We start from the raw sequence: 19,126 nt of genomic DNA on the forward strand, positions 1-19,126 counted from the left end.
TTTTTTTCCCTTAAACATATAAGTGAGGTTTTTCTGTATTCACATATCCTGCTCGGCAAAACCCAAGCTGGTTTGTTTCGTTTTTCCAAAACATGGATACCGGATACCAGTAAGCTACTTTGGGCTCTCCGATGCTTGCCGCTATTTATTTTCGTGTATAGTGGCATTGCAATTTGATGTGTAGCAAGAACAATGACAAGCCAAAAACGTGAAGTCAGCTCTCCTCTAGTCTTTTCTATGCCGTGCATGAGCCTCACTCATACAGGAATTTTCTCCAACATTTGCCTGCGACAAGCGTCACCTGTTAAGGTATCCTTGCTTCCATCTACTGAGGACCACAGACAAGTAGCAGTAATTTATTATTTTCATGTGAATTTTGCACTACTAGATGGTGCCAGCTTCACAAAAAACTTACTTTCTTGTGGGCGCAGTTTCTATAAAAACAAGAACCTGGCACCCTTGGGTTTTAAAAAAGATGGTATAGAGTTAAGCAGCTCCAGTGACAAGGGCTGCCCTTTTCAGTACCGAAACGTGGTGTTCTTTCCTCACCTCAAGTAATGAAGTATACCTGGAGAGCTTTAGTGACTTGGTTTTAGAGCTTCAACTGAGCAATGACAAATGCAAAATGTTTCAGCCTCTAGCAGACTCATTCGCATGGATACAGTAGACAGAAATGCTTTGCCAAGTGTGCCTCTGCAATGTCTTTCTTCAGAACACCAGGATTTATGCATAGTATTGACAACAAAAGCGCGCTCGACTTCTATTCCAAGAAATGTCAGGCCTCTTACAGACCTTTCATGTGTGCACTGCTACACTCTCCCAAAAAGTGGAGAGAATGTAGCAGAGGTGCTCTCTCCACTCAAAAGAACCCTCTTCACCTCTAGTATGAGCCGTATTGATGTAGGACAAGGCAGAATCTCATGCACATGCTTTTTGTGCAACTCAGTTCCAGTATTTGTCGAAATGGAGATTGACAAACGGACGGGATAGAGGATCGGTATCGAATTTCTTGTTAAATTTGGTAAGAATGGCGCAGAAATTCATCAAATGTAATGCCTACAGAATTAATGGATGCCCTAAAGGAGAGAAAGTGTTCAAGTGGGCTAATGGTTTATGGTCAAGTTGTGAAGACTTCAAAGAGAAAGCAAACTCAAGGGGCCCCTTTACCTTTTGCAAAGATGAAAACGTACATTGTGTGCATTCTCTTGTGCTGAGTGACGACCAACTGACTGTTCGAATAATGGCAGAATCATTTGGCTAGGGAAAAGCATCTATTCACAAGATTTTAAAAAAAAATTTTGAAATGAAAGAAGTTGGCGCCAAGATTATATCGAAACTGTCAACTCCTGGCCATCAGTCGCCACGAAAAGATGGTTGCATTAATTGCAAATCTTCAGAAAACAGCGATGAGTATTTGCAAAGGCTCTTCACAAGAACTATTTACAATCCAATTACAAATACAACGAAGCTAAATACAACTCTAAGGGTACCACTCAATAGTTGAATATATCAATAATTAGAAATGCAAGAATATGCGTACCTGAAGCTTATCAGGCATTTCCACACGTCTTAGACAGTTTCCCAAAATCATGAAACACTGGACTTGTCCGGTTTGCTTCTTGATTCAAGGCCATGTCGAAGGAACCAGTTTACTTAATTTTTTCATATGAATGTTACAAATAAATCGCCCATGCTGTGGAGTAGTCTTTCACATGCTGATCACAATGTCATCCCCAAGACCTGTATCGCCCGAACACAAAACTACAGTGCGCCCAGGGTTCGTGCGGAACATATTACTTAAAATTCAAGGTAAAATGAGAACAAGGTAAAAGCGGGAGCCAATGTTTCGACAAGTGTATTTGTATTTCTCAAGGCGACAAATGCTTTCCTCGGCACAGTATATATATAAGTAGGGTTCTTCTAAAGGGAGGAGGGGGTAAGGCAACTGCGTGAGGAAACAACCGAAGGTGTCTTAGCGGCGACAGGGTAGAATTGATAGCCCACTGACCTCTAGCGAAGCAGATAATAAAGGAGTGCTATTCACACAGACGGAGACACAGCCGGTAACATTGCATATGCCATCCCCACCCTTTGCTGCCATTGGTAAAAAAAAAACACAGCCCGACGGACGGCGCTAGCGAGCCAAGACAGCCGTGAACTCTTCGCTGCAGCTGCTTTTTGGTCAAGTAGCGTAGACCATCCGGGCATCCCGCGACATCATATGGAAGTTGAATTCTCTGCTACTTCCAGTTTGTGCGACTTTTGCGAGCCAGCAAAACCAGCACAGCACTGCGCAATAACGAAACTACCGTAGTGAAGCGCGAAAGGGTGGGCAACACTGAGTCGAGCGAAAATTAAACCTTTCGACCCCCTGCGTTGTCGTCAGGGGTAATTTCAATGAGTTGTTTTTTCTAAAAGATGTAATAGAACTGGACAAGTAGGATCTTATTTTGTTTTATGATGCAATACAAGAATGTTTTTTGCAACGAATGGTTGAGTACTAGTGACAAAATTTAACTGAGGAGTGCTTTCGTCATCGGGCAAAGTGCTTGAATGTCCCGGGGGAATCACTAACCATGTCGTGCATTTACCTCAATTTCTCGATTGTTAAGGCTTTATTTGCGATAATATTGACGCCTTCGAGATTCTCGAGCACTAATCTACCACTTCAGCTTGACTTCATATTTGCCTTTAATGTCCCTTTATGGCAGGGAAACAAAACTTATTCATACACACACAATGGAAAATGGTGAAATTGTCTTCATAGCAGTAATGTCCAGCAGCTAAGCAGTTTCTGAGTTATACATGCACTTCCAAGCTCTTTGAGTGGCTTTTCAACGATGACTTTCCCCACTGTAAAGATTACATTGTGTTCTAGAAAGATATTTCGTAATGTCTGGCTTCAGCCAAAGATACTCATTGTAATAATGCCAAATGGCTGAAACTTTCCGCCACATATTCCTGGAGCCTAGGCCTCAACAATGGAGCCATAATGACTGTGGTGTGAAACAACTATCAAAACAACAAAAATGGTGACACGGCTATGTTGCTTGGTCTGGTTTGGTCTAGTTCCACAATGGCAATTACAATTGAAACAAGCCGGTCGTTGGCAGCTAAGGACCTGCCACGCTAAATCGCATAGCAACACTCTGAAAGAAGATATCTAGGATTACTTCCTGGTAGACAATGTCCATGGCATAGCCCCTATATGGATAGTGTTACCTTGTGTTACTGTGCACACAGTTTTTAAATTCTTTTTGTTCTTAAAAATCAATCAAAGACGAATCCATTCCGCAGTCTCTCTGGACCTTCCGAAACATGGTGCCGTGATGGATACACGAAGACAGACGTCATACAAACAACACCCTTTGCTTCGACGGCTTTAAAAATGAATCAGCAGTGTCTGGCTCAACAACAGACCGTAACGGGAAGCACCACGATCGATAATCGTCAACAATGCAGCTGCACAGGCGACAGCTCTTTCAATAGATTTCAAAGATGAACAAAGAAGTCCTGTCGAAGAAGCCCAAGATGCTTAAAGCAAATGTGACAATGTTTATCAGAGAAAATGACAAGGAGGTCGCAAAATACACTGAGAAAGCACAATTGCTAACACTTCTGAATAAGGTGAAGTGCATCTCAGACATAAAATCAGGTGAAGGCTCAGATAGAATTGCCTGTTAAACCTGAAGATATGGTAACAGAATGTCAAAGAGCTTGAAAGTGCGCACTAAGGTTCCTTTTCTTGGGCTTCCCCAACTGCATCCTCGCCTCATAATTGCGAGACTTATAACAGAATAAATATGGTAATTTGACTATGGGTACAGGGTGATGTAGACAGGATGAACAGAAGTAGACGCGCACAGCACTCTGTGTGTCTACTTCTGTTTAGCCTGTGTACTTCGCGTTGCACTCACAGTCATGAAAAACCAACAAGCCAAACTTTTTACACCGATCTAGGTGCGCCTACTTTTCTCAGTCCTGTGTACCTATACTCAATGCTATACCCAAAGCCCAATTTTGTACACAATAATTTGCTTCAGTGCAATACGTGTGCGTCGCAAGTTGCGCGTCAAGGTCAAAAATAAATAGTAAACTGCATTTATAGTTAGCACTTAAATTTCTGGTGAATGCACTTGAAGCAGTTTTCAAAATAGTCTCAGAAGAATTTTTGAACCACACCTCAGTCATTCATTGGCTTTTTGTATTTTGATGCTCCTTGGCGAGTTACCACCACATTCACATATCAGATTTGTCAGTTTCCAGCCTTTTCGCGAGATGATCCCAGAGATAGTGCAGTCTAAAAATGTTGGGACGATCCCGAAGATAGTGCACACAATCCAACGCTACTCCAACACCTGCGAGAGGTGACGCAATAGAGTGCCGTGAGAAGTGAATCGGCCCAATTCCGATCCCCAACTCGCTCAGGAAGACCTGAGGAGGCCACGCACTGAGGTCACGGAGTCTCGAAGGTCATGCGCCGACTTCGTGGCAGTGCCACTAGATGGCACACAGTGTCCAGAAAGAAGAAAGAGGAGATTGGCGGCCGCATGGCACATTTCTCAGCGTGCGCACAAACCGATGCACCCTGCATTTCGGAGGCCACATGCAGGCTTCACAGCAGTGCCACTAGGTGGTGCCGTAAGTTTATAGAAAAGAATGAAAAAGGAGTCCCACTTCAGTACATGCCTCATACATAACTAATTTTGAAGGTGGCAATACACTGTCTCACTATATTGATCCAATGCTAAATGCATTACCGTCGACAGCTATTATGACATGCGTTCTGCCCAATTTTTCCTACCACGCAATGATGCAGCAATTTTGGTGAACAGCTGCTTCCTTCTCTTTATTCCAGAAGACAATGTCACACAGCAGACACCTCCCAGTCCACAACATCAACGGTGGCAGGTTATGACGCAAAACTCTGCTGCCATCTCTGTAACCATAGGGCACATCACTGCATCCACGCAGCTTCACTGATGTCAAAGTCACCATTTCAGACACTGCAAACGGCTTTTCTTGCCCCCCCTTGCTGGCCCTAGGCTGAAACTCTATAACAAGTATGCTGTGGGTCACTTTTGCACCCTCGTCCTTGCAGGCAAGGCATTGTGTGCACCGACGTCAAACAGCTTGGCAACGGGTATGCAACTTCGTCCATGCTTGGATAAGATTTACAGTGTAGTAATTTCTCATGGCAGCTCAAGATGGGCTAAATTAGATGGGCTACCAGAGCTAAACCCTTAGCTTTGGTAGCTTTATGCTCATATGGGTCTGCATGAACAGTGGTACTTTTCCTTCGAGTTCTACATGTTTATAAACAATGGCATCTTTTTTAAAATGCTTCCTCAACCAGGTAATTTATTTTAGAGTTTGCTACACATTATTGTGCGGTGCAGTAGATTCAAGTGCTTTGTCTATATGGACCAAGTGGTTAACAGAGAGACCAGAGATGAATTAGCTGCGTAAAACATGCTTATATGCGTCTTTTATTGATTGTTCTACAAATCTGCAAAAGAAATTTTCGAGGAAACCTTAGAGCAAGGACTTAAGCTTACCTCAGAACTCAGAAAATGTTGCTTATCAGGAGGCTTGCCATTGCCTGGAGCAGAGGGTCCAGGCGGCGGGCCTGAGGGCGTTGTGTCTGTGTCTTCCGACTCAGTATCATCTCTGTTGTCCACAATGGCACCAGGCTGGTGGGAACTGGCAGAAGCAGTCTGTGAAGTATCCCGCTTTCCAGCAACTGTGCTGTCCACAGTCCTTTTAGGCTTGCTAGTTGTAGCAGAGGCAAGTGGCGGCGCTCTAACCTCAGACACTAATCTTAAGCCCTCCAACTCTGCGATCAGTTCCCCGTCCACAGGCCTGCAAGGCTGGCTGGTCCTGGAAGAAGTGCGCAGTGGTGCTGTAGCCTCAGGCACTAAGCCCAAGTCCTCCGTCTCAGCAAAAAGTTCTCCATGTGCACTCATGCCAGGCGGCATGGAGCTGGTAGGTGCATCCAGTTGCGGCGGAGCCATGGCTACTGTACTGCACAAAACAAGGGATCAAGCTCAGTTCACTATCCCCTTTTCCAACTTATCAGTTGTTTCTCATAGATAATATCCTGTGCAACAGGCGCAGCACTATCAGAACACAGGTTGACTCACTAGTGGTCTTTAAAGGGACCCTGAAACGATTTTGGCGATTTTCTACAAACGTACTGAGCCGTTAGAGTAGGTCCTTCTAATCATTAATTGACACATCTAAGTGCTCCGCGTAAAGCGTTTAATTTATTATAAGGCTTTAAAAATGCACATCGCTGCTGATCGCAGCACACTGCTCGGCGGAATTTTAAGCCGCCCCTACCCATATGACCGAAATCACCCATATGACGTCAGTGGGGCGAGCTATCCGATTGGCTGACCAGGACGCGTGATAGATAAATTTTCCAACTTTATGGTAAACAAATGATGTTTGTAATATTTGGTATGTTAGTTAATTTGTTATTATAAAAAGAAAGTAACATAAAGAGAATGCACAAGAACGATTTTTCAGTACACTTAAGCATTTCCGGCACACAGCAAGTGTCGTCTGCTTGTGTTACAACGTGCTCCGTCTTTGACGAGAGCTCCGCCGGCAGTGTCGGTTTGTCTTTTCGCGAGCGCTACGATTCGACTTTGTTGCGTTGTGGACTGCGAACGTAGCGACTGGCAATATGTCAAGCTGCGACATCGTGTCCCTCTGCAAGCCAGTAGACGAGCAGACTGGCTGCAGCGCATCGGACTGCCGCTATCCGATCGGCGCCAGGATTTGTGCGACTGCGGCCGTCACTTTACACCGGAAGATTACTAACGCAATAGCTTTCGCGAGTCCGGTATTAGGGTAAACGCAAGTGCAAGGGGACAGGGCCTGGCCGTGTCCCCTTGCGTGTGGTTTCAGGGGATGAATAGAAGCGCAAATGTGAATGGTCTGGACGGTGCAGCCACCTGGTGGCATAGAGCTCAACCAGACACAGTAGCAGTAACAAAATGTAATCTTCTTTGTTGCTGGTGTAAATTTTTCGCAGGAGTGTAATCGTTAACATGTCGTTTTTGTAAATGTTTAGAATGTTTGACACTTGGTTAGTGCAATATCAGCTCTTTCTTTGGCTGGTTAAGCTCTGCGCCTACGGGTGGCTGGACCGTGGAGACCGATCAGGCAGCTCACGTACGTCTACGCTAAAGTTCCTTCATCAACTTGAGTTTAAATATTCAGCTAGTGTGTGATTACCGGAATACTAGACACGTTCGGCGCTACGACAGAATGCTCGCAACGCACGCTGCTTCGATAGCTCTCGCTTGGGGTCGACGGCGAAGCGGCTAGCGGAGAGGTTTCTCGCGGGCGGGGGCGGGCTCCAAAACAAACAGAAATGGACGATGTGACGTCGCATCGTCACGTTCTTGAGCACATCTTGTTAAAATTTCTTAAAGAACATACTGAGACTAAAAACATCATTCACCAAAACCAGCATGGCTTCAGAGCAGGGTTGTCCACTGCTACCCAACTGGCAGAAATCTTTCATGACCTCGCAGAGGGAATCAATCATCAAAGTCAAACTGATATAATTTTCCTTGATTACTCAAAGGCTTTTGATCGCGTGGCACATGCTAAACTGAATTTCAAACTAAACAAAATACTTGGCGATGGTCCCGTTACGAGATGGATAGCCAGCTACTTATCGGAACGCCGACAATATGTGCAATACAATGACCATGCTTCTGATATCGTTCCGGTCATTTCTGGCGTGCCTCAGGGCTCTGTGCTAGCACCATTTTTGTTCATTTTATACATAAACGACATAACATACCACGTTGATGTGAAGGTGCGTCTCTTTGCGGATGACTGCGTGCTGTACCAAAAAATAAACACTCATGCAGACCAAATAAGGTTAAACACAGCTTTGGGCAACGTCATAAAGTGGTGCAATACATGGCAAATGGCAATCAACATGGAAAAAACTGTAGTGATGTCTGTCACAAATAAGAAAACAAAACTTAATTTCCCTTACGGTACTGGCAATGGCGTTCTCAGAACAGTAACTGAAAAGAAATACCTTGGTGTGATTATTTCTGATAATCTCAGCTCTAAAACCCAAGTACAAAACATTACCAAAAAAGCAATGAACAGTTTATACTTCCTTAAGCGCACCTTGCGCTTTGCGACTTCAGATACCAAGTTACTCGCATATAAAGTCCTTATCCGTCCAATCTTGGAATATGCAAACGTCGTCTGGTTTCCATATATGCAAAAAGATGTACACATGCTCGAATCAGTTCAACGAAAAGCTGTTCGTTTTATCTACCATAGATACCGGCGCACTGATTCTCCCACAGAGCTGCTTTCCAACGCAAGCCTAGACACCTTATCAAGCCGCGTCACGCTCCATAGACTCAAGTTTCTTTATCAATTAATTCATAACGCATTTAACATGGATCCTGCTACTTACATTAGTTTTAATCGTTCTAGACAAACACGTCACAAGCATGACTTTACGATTAATGAATACTCTTGTGCTAGCAACACATATTACTTTTCCCTTTTCCCTCGAGCCATAAGAGAATGGAACGGCCTAGATAAATCTATAACTGCGCAGGATTCCTTGAAAAAGTTCGCTGAGCTCGCTGCCTTGTCAGTCTTGACAAGAATCCAGACCTGATGATCACGTTCAGACTGTATTGATTTTGTGTTGTTGCCCACTCGGTGCGTAACTGGCATATTACTGTACTGTATACTGTTTGTATTGTTGCCCGCTTGATGTGTAACTGGCGTATTACTGTACTGTACTGTATTCCTGTATCTTGCTGATAAATCCACTCCTGTAACAGTCCCAGTGGGACTAACAGTATGTTAAATAAAAAAAAAAGAACCAGTGAAGGCGGAGCTTAGCCCCAATCTCTCGGTGAACGAGTTGAGGAGGAAAAGCATGGCTAGGAAGGAGGGTAACTTGTAATCGCTTGTAGCTCCATTAATACGTAACGCTTCACTTAAATTGTGGTGTGAATGTTCTACTTAAGCTGTACCCTACGCGTCTACAAAATTTGTCCGAACCATTTCAGGGGCCCTTTAATGACTCCAACTACCACTTGAACTATGAGACACAACGAGCATATCTTACAGTCAAGATTATTCTTCACTTGGATTTTCTTCCCTCTGCATTTTCTGGCAGTTGGCCAAACTGCCAGAAAATGAACGAACCAGCAAGTGAACGCACACAGGCGAAGCAGAGGGTATGATGAATGCAGGTCAATCTTCATCCTCTGCTATCTTTCACACATTCTACACACTTACCCTGCTAGTCACCGATTACCTCCACAATTGGTCCTAATACAGGACAAAGGAACTACCTTAGCCTGGAGTCAACTGCATCCAGCCTATTTTCACGCAATCCCTAGTCGCTCAAATCCCTAGTCGCTCAATGTATCTTTCTGCCAGGTCACACTGCACTCCTATCCTCAGGCTGCCAATTCGTTTAATTTAATGAATAGCCAGTTAGCTACTCTTCCGATTACACAACATGCCAACTCCCCTTAATACTACTAACTCTCAGCTAGAATATCATCTACTTGAATTTTATCACTAATCTATGGTGCTGCCTGCCCAGCGTAGTCACTATAGATTGTAGGAGATGTCAATGCCATCCGATAAAAGAAAAAGTAGACTTTAGTGTGAAGGACCAGAACCTGGGGGAATAATGGACGTGATAAATTGAAAGGCAGACCAACTGCATAACCAGGTAACCTCTTGTGTTTAGGGTTAAATCTTTTTTATTTAGCCAGTATTACAATTCACATCTGTGTTCCTTTTTGTTGTTGTTGTTGTTGCCATAAGTCTTGCATTCTTGTTCCTAGGTTACAAAGTATAGGTGTGACTTTTACCTGGCAGGCTCTGTCGTGCATGTAGTTTTTTATCTTAAAACTTTTCGTTGTCAAGTTGTTCTGCGCAAATACAATTCCTGTTACAATCCCTGATGGGATTCACAGTATCAATAAATGAAATGAAATCTCTGTGTTTGAACGATAAACTTGTAGTTGCAAGTCAGTACTCATACATATTACCTTGCTTTCTTAGTCCTCGCATCATTGAGCACCATATTAACAAGTATAAACATTCACCAAACGCCTCAAGTTTCCCTACTATTGAACTATTCAGGTTACAAGTATAGGTGTAAACGAGAAGAACCAAGGGGCCCGTTTTTTATTAGTCATATCATAAGAAGCCAACAAACACTGACACCAAGGACAACACAGGGGAAATTACTTGTGCTTAATAAATGAAATAAAGAAACAATAAATTATTGGAAATTAAAGTGGATGAAAAAAATTGCCTTCCGGGATGTTTCGCTCATGGCCAACGCCGCCGACATCGACGCCGACGACACCCGCTTTTCTGCGACACGAGCTCCTTAACGCTGTCGCATTAAAACTTGCCGCAGGTGGGAACCGAATCCACAACCTTTGCATTTCGCGTGATGCTCTATCAATTGAGCTACCGCAGCGCTGTTTCCCCATCCACTTTCTTGGGTATTTATGTGTCCTAGTAGAACCCTGGGAGTGTTAGCCAACGCTACCACTCACAGACCTTGGCGGCGAACATGGAACGCCCTTTTTGCCGCAGGCGTCTCGAGAAAGTGATCTTTTTTGGTGAAGGCAACTGGTCAATAAACTCACATATGCTACCTGAAGGCATCAATGTAGCCAGATTCGAGACCCTCGTTATGTATTAAATTAGAAGAAAGGGGGTTAACCTAGGGGCCCGATTTTTATTAGTCCTATCATAAGAAGCCAACAAACACTGGCACCAAGGACAACATAGGGGAAATTACTTGTGCTTAATAAATCAAATAAAGATACATTATTGATCGATTTATATATATATATATATATATATATATATATATATATATATATATAATTGACTGCAGGCAGTTCTGCAAAGGCCCTTTATAGGCAGACCCTAACTGCACCTAGCCACTAAACGAATGAATAAGGTGGCTCTAGCTTAACCTATTCAGAGTCTGTATCAACACTGATGTAACCGACTGCTGTCTCATCACTAGCCACTGTTGTCGGCCTTCAGCTTTAAACCAGCCGTATAGCTTCCATATTACAATATGGCAAAGCGACATGAAGAAAACAATGCTAACGTTAGCTGCCCATGAAATAGCAGAAACTTCACGACTTATGGACTGAATTGAAATGTGGTTTCTTGCTGCTGATAGATGCACGACGCCATGTAGAGCTCAGCTAGCATGTACTGTCACGGTCACTGACTTGAACAAGCAGACAACGGTCCCTGCACCAATTTTAGAGGGTGCAATGAATACTAAAAATGTATATATAATTTTCGTTGGGCAATGCGGGGGATGCGAGCGTTATACGAGTAAATATGGTATGTGCTGACACTCTCGTCGGCCGAATCTAAGCTATACGAACTACTAGATCAAAATGAAATTGATGCAATTGCCACTGCGCACGAATGCAGCATGCGACGCGGCATGACATGAACACTGTCCCGTGCACTTACACACATTTGCACACAGTGGCGTAGACATGTTATATTCCTGGGGGGTTCTCTAGGGGGAGGGAGGGTTCATACAGTGTTTTTACACTGGCTATTGTCAGTAGTTCATTTTAGGGGGTACTTTCCAGGGCATATGTTTATCGGCATGTGTCGTATGTTGTCGCCGTGTGTATATTGCCAGTACCATGACACATGCACCACCGAGCACAAATCTGAAAAACAACACACTTGTGCCAGCTGCGATGTTGTGGGGTAGAACACAGGCCCCTCTGCTTCTGAAGCAGTAATACACTCGGCAATGACTTTTTTCTTTTCTTTAATACACGGAAACAAAGCCTGCGGCTGCAGAATACCAGGTCACACGCACATAAACAAGGCAACGCACAAAACATTGTTCAAACGAACAGAGGATGAAACAAACAAATACATTGGTCAAGTAGGTATATAAAGTCGGGGAGTGTTTCAGATGCAACAACTACAGCGGTTATCCTGCGACGTGAAATGTGTTTTTTCTGGCAGGTGTTCGTTTGATAAAGTCGTTCGCCACAAGATCTATCGTCTGATACAAATTTAGAAAAAGGGGGCGTTCACTCCTCCGAGGCAGATGCACACGAGCATTCACCAATGGGCGTGCACTCTCGACCGACGTCATGAGCCGGACGGCCGGTGACCCCACCGTCGGAGAAGATGGCCGCCTGGGCTTCGAACTGGGTGAAGTCACGTCAGCTGTGCGCATCAACGCCTCGTCACAGTGAATTCCCAAACCATGTGTGATTGTCTATCACGCCGGAAATATTACTGCGAGCTTAGGATGCGGCATTTGTGCTGCGTGCGTTTATTCTAAGCCGTGATCCGGCGAAGAAACATTGCATCGAGCATCGCTGACGCTGCGCTACGCTTTGCTTGAAAACAGGATCCCATGGCAACCGCTGCAAACACACGTCCTGCCTGTTTGTTCCATGTCTTTTTATTTCGCTCTTGAGTGAAGTTACAACGAGAAAAGTTTGCCAAAGTCTGGTGCCTACAGTCAGCGGCGGGTGTGTTCGTGTACTGTGTCGCTGCATTTCTTGTCGGACGGGCTGAAGTGATGGAGCAAAACCATTCTCAGGAGAAATGACAAAAGCGTGCGTGCATGAAACAAACCTACGAGCGTCTCAACAGAAAATATTTGCAAAAGAAGCCTCCAACGCAAAGATTTGTCGCCGTCAACTTAGCAAGAACGATCGTTGTCAGCAGCGAGATAGCCGAGCGTCTAAACGGCGGTGTTCGAGCATTGTGTAGCACCGTCGATTGGTTGGTTTCCACCAGTGCTCACCGCATGTGCAAGCTGTAGAATAAGTGCTGTGGCACAGTCATGCATAAGTTGTGTTGCCAGCGCTCGATATGGTTTCCCACAACATAGCTTCGCGCTGCTTTTAGATTCTCGTGATACGTTGCAATTAAAAATTCCCAAGACAGTGTCCAGCAGCTTGTGAAGTCGCTCCTATAATACCTCTATCCGCGTCTGTTTGTAAATGTGTGTATGTTTCTTGCATTTGTCAATTTTTTTTATTTTCCACATTTCTTTATATTTGAGTTTTTCTTAGTTTTCGCGTTTGTATGTGAATACATGCCTGCTTCCATGCATGTTTGCACTTACTCTTATTTCTGTCCTTTTATTTTATATTAGCATTTGTTTTTGCTAGTTTTCTTTCAGCAAAGTCTTTACACATTTTCATAAACCAATCTCATTCAAAGCACTAACTCCTGTACACTGCAGGGCTGACCTCTTCCATCTCATTAATACCTTTCTCAATGGTCTACCTCGTCTTCTCAATCTGCCTACTCGCTGTGTTTTCTGTCCTTGCTTCTTGTTTTGTTGCTGCAATGTGATTAACCAACTTGCCCCCAAAAAATGTTGATCGCTTATGAAAACAGAAAGGTTTAGAGATACATTTTCTTAAAAACGTCAAGTGGGTTGCACAGTAACTTTGCCTCTTACCTCTGCTCATGTTTATGCATCAGTGCATGTGGCAGCTCACCAGAAGTGCACATGGAAGGCTGCATATTGCAAAACAACACCTTGCTATGCTGTTGCATTTTTCATGCATTCAGTCTTGGTAAACAGACAGTTTCGCTGCCCATCACATATGATGGTAAAAGTTTTCAACACGAATAACATTGTGCAGTGGGGTGTCATTTCCTGTCTGACGCTTTCGTCGTTGCAAAGACATTTTTCAGTGAATGGAGCCCAGCAAAGCAGTAGATTGAGAGCTTTTGCAACTTTCACTATTTATTAGTTCACAAATGTCATTGTCTGAACCTGGCCGTTGATCACTATGCCGATGGCTTGTGAATTAAACAATTGCCTCAATAAAACACATTCAACACCACTCAGCATTTTTTAGTACAAACAATGCTAGCAGAGCTATTCAGGGTGAATAATTGTGCTTACATTGGTGTTACTTGCCCGGTCAGATAAACAAATACAACATTGGCTGCGGCATGACTGTGATTTGATAAGCAGGCTGCAAACGGAGCCTTTCAAGCGTGCCCTCGACTACTGCTATTATTAGCTACCCGGCTGAATATTTTAGGCCTAACTAAGCTAATGATGTTTGATAATTGTTCTCTTATTCGCATTAGTTCCTGGGCCAGCTAACCAAAATAAACAATGCCACCACGCGAATGTGTGTTTGCATGCAAGCTGGAAACAGGAGCTGTCATTTTCGCATTGTTTGCTGCCATTTCACCAACAGTGGCAATGGCTTGACTGATTTCACGTGCAGACTGATAATGGTGCCTTTCAAGTGTGCCTTCGATTACTGCTATTAATAGCTACAGGAATGAGTATTTTGGGCCTAACAAAGCTAATGATGTTTGATAATTGTTCTCTTATTCACATTACTTGCCTGGGCCAGGTAACTAAAATAAACAATGCCACCACATGAATGTGTGTTTGCATGCAAACTGCTAAATGTGCGCGGTCAATTTCGCGTTGACTACTGCTGTTTCACCTACAATGGCTACGACATGTCTGCACTTTGAAGTACAGAGGCTAAAGGTGCCTTTCAAGCATTCCCTGACGACTGTTATTTCATCACAGGGCCCGTCACGCTCGTAGGTGGCTGCCCAATAGAGTATTTTGGGCCTTCTGACATTGGCATTATTCATATCAACGGGCTGGAAAAAACAGTAGGGGCAGCACAACTGCACGCAAAGCACAATGTGCTTTGGCATGCAGGCTGCTAAGGGTGGCTGTTAATTTCACGTTGACTACTGCTTTTTTTGTGTGAAGCTGGATAGTGGCTGCCCGAATGAGCATTTTGGACCCCAGATAGTTATTCAGGGTTAATAACTGTATTTGAATTCAGATATTCCAGCATTTCAGCACGTTTCCATGCCAACACTTATATTGAGCACGATCTGTACAGGACATTGCTTTTTCAGAATTGGGCTTCCATTAAAGGAATGTGTCACCAAATGAACTGCTTATTCATTTGACAGGTCATGGGAGAATGCTTGGCTGCTGTGCTTGACGCACAGTACACCGCTTCAGTGATAGGAGATCCATTGTTGCATGTGCCGAGGTATGTGTGGCCGGCAGGAGGTCTGGACCCCAATTCATGCACAGTCAGAGACGAGGAGAACTTTCTTGGCGAAGAATTCTTTATACAATGTTTACATGTTGTCATCATTATCAGGAGAGAGACCAACGAGCAGCTGCAAGCTGCTTAAATAACACCCCTTGGTCCCCCAGATACCCCCGACAGTCCCTAAGAATGAAACAAAGTTGAGAGAGAGAGGGTCCGGGCAGCCTCTGTGGTTCTAACGCCGCTTTCGGTGGCTGGCGCTTCCTCGAACCGCGCTGCTACGTCGGGCCGATCTGGTGGTCGGTCAGAATGGTGTGCCGGGGAAGTTTTATGGCCCGCATAGGACAAAGGGAACCAACTGCAATGCACGAGGTCGAAACACAGCCCCCCTTTGGAAACCTTCTCAAACACAGTGGGAGTTCAAGGTGCGGGCGCCGCCGGACAAAGGAGGTGGGGTTGCATTGCTGCCGGCATAGGGAAGGGCCGAATAGCAGTCCGTGATCCAGTGGCCGCGTCTGTCGTGGACACCGTGCAGCCGCGAGAAAACCCGAGCCGTGCACAAAGTCGTGTGCTCGAAGCAGGCACCATGCAGGGATGAATGTTGCCTCCACAGTCGACACACCATAGCGCTGGCCTTCCGTCAGGCAAATCCCAGGGCACAAACATAACACCATATATGCTTCAAGAACTTGTTAGTGATCTTCTCGGCTGTCGGTATCTCATTGCAGCGAAGAAATCGTGCGCACGACCTCGGCGCACACAATGTGTCATACTTCATGCTGCGTCTCTCTTTTCTCCGCATTTCCTGGGCACTTTCGCGAGGCCTTCAACAGTTTGCCATCCAAAATATGCGAAGTTTTGACCTCCCTCCTCACCTTGAACACTGTGCTTTTGCTGACACCGAGCATCTTGAGTTTGTAATGGTTGGGATAAATGCATTGTTTAATATAAGTACTTGTTCAATAGTTACTGATTCATTTGAAGCTCAGAACAGGAGTAGTAAATGTGCCGTCTACGTGTAAACAAGCGCAAAAGCCATGCAGAGCTGCTCTTTCTACTTTTGTCACATGCAATGAAGCTAAAGAGCAGACGATGGGCAGCGTTGTGGAAGGCACGGGGTTATTTTTCTGTCGCGATCCGGCATGTGCTGTAGCACATCAGAGCTCTACTAAACCAGTCATCAAAATACAAAAGTATTTATTTATATCGAGAATTGCGCGTTTCACAAGCAAGTTTTTTTGAGCGCGGTTATTTTAGTTGCTTCGGTCATCTGGGCGGGGCCTCCCCTTTTCAGTGCCCTATGGAGTGTGGAGTGCTGAAAACGACCATTTGAATGTAGCATAAAGATAAACATCCATCTTTTTTAATTTGTGCTGAAACGTCAGCGCTGGCATCTCAGTGTGTTGCGACAGATTTCAAATTATTTTCTCACATTCAGGCCACCGTGATGCAGTAAAGATTCTCGTTCTCGAATCCATTTGTCAGACAGCTGCTTCAATGAGTTACTGTAAGTGCACCGCCAAAAGAAGAAAAAAAGATTCCTGGCCGAGCCAACCTTGAGGTCATATCTTTGTACTTGCGTCACGTGTTTTACAAGAAGAGACGTGCTTTCAGATTTCAATGAAAAATTCAGCCAACATGATGGGAACATACCCATCAGAACATACCGAACATGTATATCAAGAACGTACCTAGTGACACCTAGTGCCCCAAGCGTGCCATAAATGGCCAATAACATAAAAGCCGCAAAGTGGAGGGAAAAATTAAAGACAGCTATCGCTTTAAAAGCAGCGATATGTTTTGCACTGATACTAACACAATCCCACCAGAGAGGAAACAATGCGTTGAGCGAAACACAAAAAGTAAACACTGCATACTTAGTATTTTTATAAAGCAACCCTAAAGTCTATTATCTCACTTGTTTTAAAAAATATGTGTCCAGATTCTACAGACTACGTTTTGACTGTTTTACATTCATTTAGAGACAGTATCTTTCTTGAAAAACATAGGAAAGGCTCATTTCTCATGCTCGCAATGACATATATAAACCGGGCCCTTCATTTCGGGTAAAACACGGTAACAGCCCATTTTTGCACCTCAAACAAAATTCAAGAAAATTTACTTGAAACATTTTTTCCCCAATGTTCACCCTTTTGCAAAGGATAATTAAATGCAGGTGTTAAAAAGCTAATCAACACTGCCCACTCTTTGTGAGCTAGTTGTCAAGATATATCATATAAATACTATTACATGGATGTGTAAAATGCCTTATGTTCGCTTAACACACAAGGGAAGACCTGCATTATAAAATTACGACATAATCAGTACCTGCTGACCTTGAGTGAATGAAAGTTGCTATTTTTTTTAGTACCCGCATTTACATGAATACCACAACGGGACATTCTACTGAATTTTCCATACATCACATACCTATTTACTGTAATGAGTGATCTAGCCAAGCAACATGTTCGCTTCCCCTGGACACAGGATGGCGGCAACAGACACAGAGCGTTATTTAGGCATGCCAATCAAGATACCCGCTCACAATCAATTTCATTCAAGCACATAATGGTGAAATCTCCTTTCTGCATTTCCCAGAACACCGAGGCTCATCAAACAGTTTAAGGTTCGCTTTCTCGTATGGGTTCAAGGCATGCTCTGCGATCCTTATCATACATCACAAGACTACATTGATAAGAGCCGAGCTCAAGTTTTGCATGACACCAAATTGATAACTATACATTATGGTGGTACTGAGATCAGAGTTACAAATATGCTGTTAAGACAATTTTGATAATAACAGAGCGAAACGCGAGAACGCTGAGTTTTTATGTGGTCACCAAAAATGAAATGGTATTGATCAGTCACATGCATGTTACAGTTCACGCAAGTGACAATGCAAGTTGTGAGCCGTTTCCACTTCTTTCGATTCACTGTCTCTTGGCTTCATACGGTTGTTCCAAATGACCAGGTGTATCGGAAACCATATGCGATGGCACTACCAAGGTTGCCTTTTCGCCATTGTCAACAATATCAAACTGACTTGCAAGTGCTCCACAGTTGGCACAAGGTCAATTCAATTCACAAACACTTCCCGAATTATGCGCTAAAGGCGTAGTTATTCGTCTTAGGTGTAAGGCAATCAAAGTCGCTATTAAAAACTCCATAAGTGCAATATACCAGGGCTTTGCCATCGCGATTCACTTCACACATTGCACGATTTGTGCCCATGAACAATTTTGCGAGCGAGCGCAGGACTTCTAAGGGATGCGCAGAGCTCACGCTGGCCAAACATGAAACTGGTGCGAGCTGGCTCACAAAGTGCCAGGAAAACTTAAAGAGACTTGTATAAGTGGTATTAGAAACTGATACCGTGTCAAGTGTTTTGTGCCATGAACATCTTATGGCACCTGCATCTTGAAATTTGCAAACAAGTGGAGGAGTACATTATTACTAGTACACTGGAGAATTATAAAACACATATTAGTAGCAGAAACTACGCATGAAGCAAGTGCGCGTGGCCTGTGAAGCGTGAAAGACACCATAACGGGAAACACTAGAGCCTACTTAAACCGAGGACAATTTTGCACAACCAAACATGCACGCAGTAAAATTTATAGAACCGATAGGAGAGAACCGGTGTTCTAAGATTGAATTTCTTGTGAGCATCCGCCATCAGTAATGCAGCAGTGGCTTCTACATGCTTAGTTATTACACTTAGGTGGCATTTACACGGTGGCAGGTCTTGTAGGCTTTGACTGCGTCCAACTGACACTCAGTTTCGTGGTCTCAAGCAGCGATGTATCACGGGAACCATTCCCTAAACATACCATGACAACCAATTAATGCAACAGTCAGCCTGTTTTGCAATCTGCTAATAATGTTGTACTCTTCAGATAAAGTACAAGTGCTGCGTTAAAGAAGCCATTCTTAGGGCGAGGGCTGTCGGCCAGTAAAGTTTAGTTTTTAGCTGTTTATTACACACCGTCGCGGCAAAAACAAGACAAAACGAGACAAAT

The 19,126-nt window shown here is 43.9% G+C and overlaps 1 protein-coding gene across 3 annotated transcripts in view; it reads right to left on the reverse strand.

Moving 5' to 3' along the window:
* Positions 1–19,126, reverse strand: part of LOC126543850 (uncharacterized) — a 51,085-nt gene that overhangs the window by 31,376 nt on the left and 583 nt on the right. Inside the window, exons 2-3 of one of the 3 annotated variants that reach the window (XM_055062388.2) lie at positions 13,517–13,575; positions 5,559–6,019 (exon numbers count right to left, since the gene is read on the reverse strand). In XM_055062388.2, coding sequence (XP_054918363.1) covers positions 5,559–6,019; positions 13,517–13,526 — 471 coding nt within the window. In that variant the 5' untranslated portion in view covers positions 13,527–13,575. Of the gene's footprint in view, positions 1–5,558; positions 6,025–13,516; positions 13,576–19,126 lie in introns of all 3 variants that reach the window. The other 2 variants (XM_050190985.3, XM_050190984.3) reach the window with 2 other exon arrangements.

This window comes from Dermacentor andersoni, chromosome 10 (genome assembly GCF_023375885.2).
Source record: "Dermacentor andersoni chromosome 10, qqDerAnde1_hic_scaffold, whole genome shotgun sequence".
NCBI lineage: Eukaryota > Metazoa > Arthropoda > Arachnida > Ixodida > Ixodidae > Dermacentor > Dermacentor andersoni.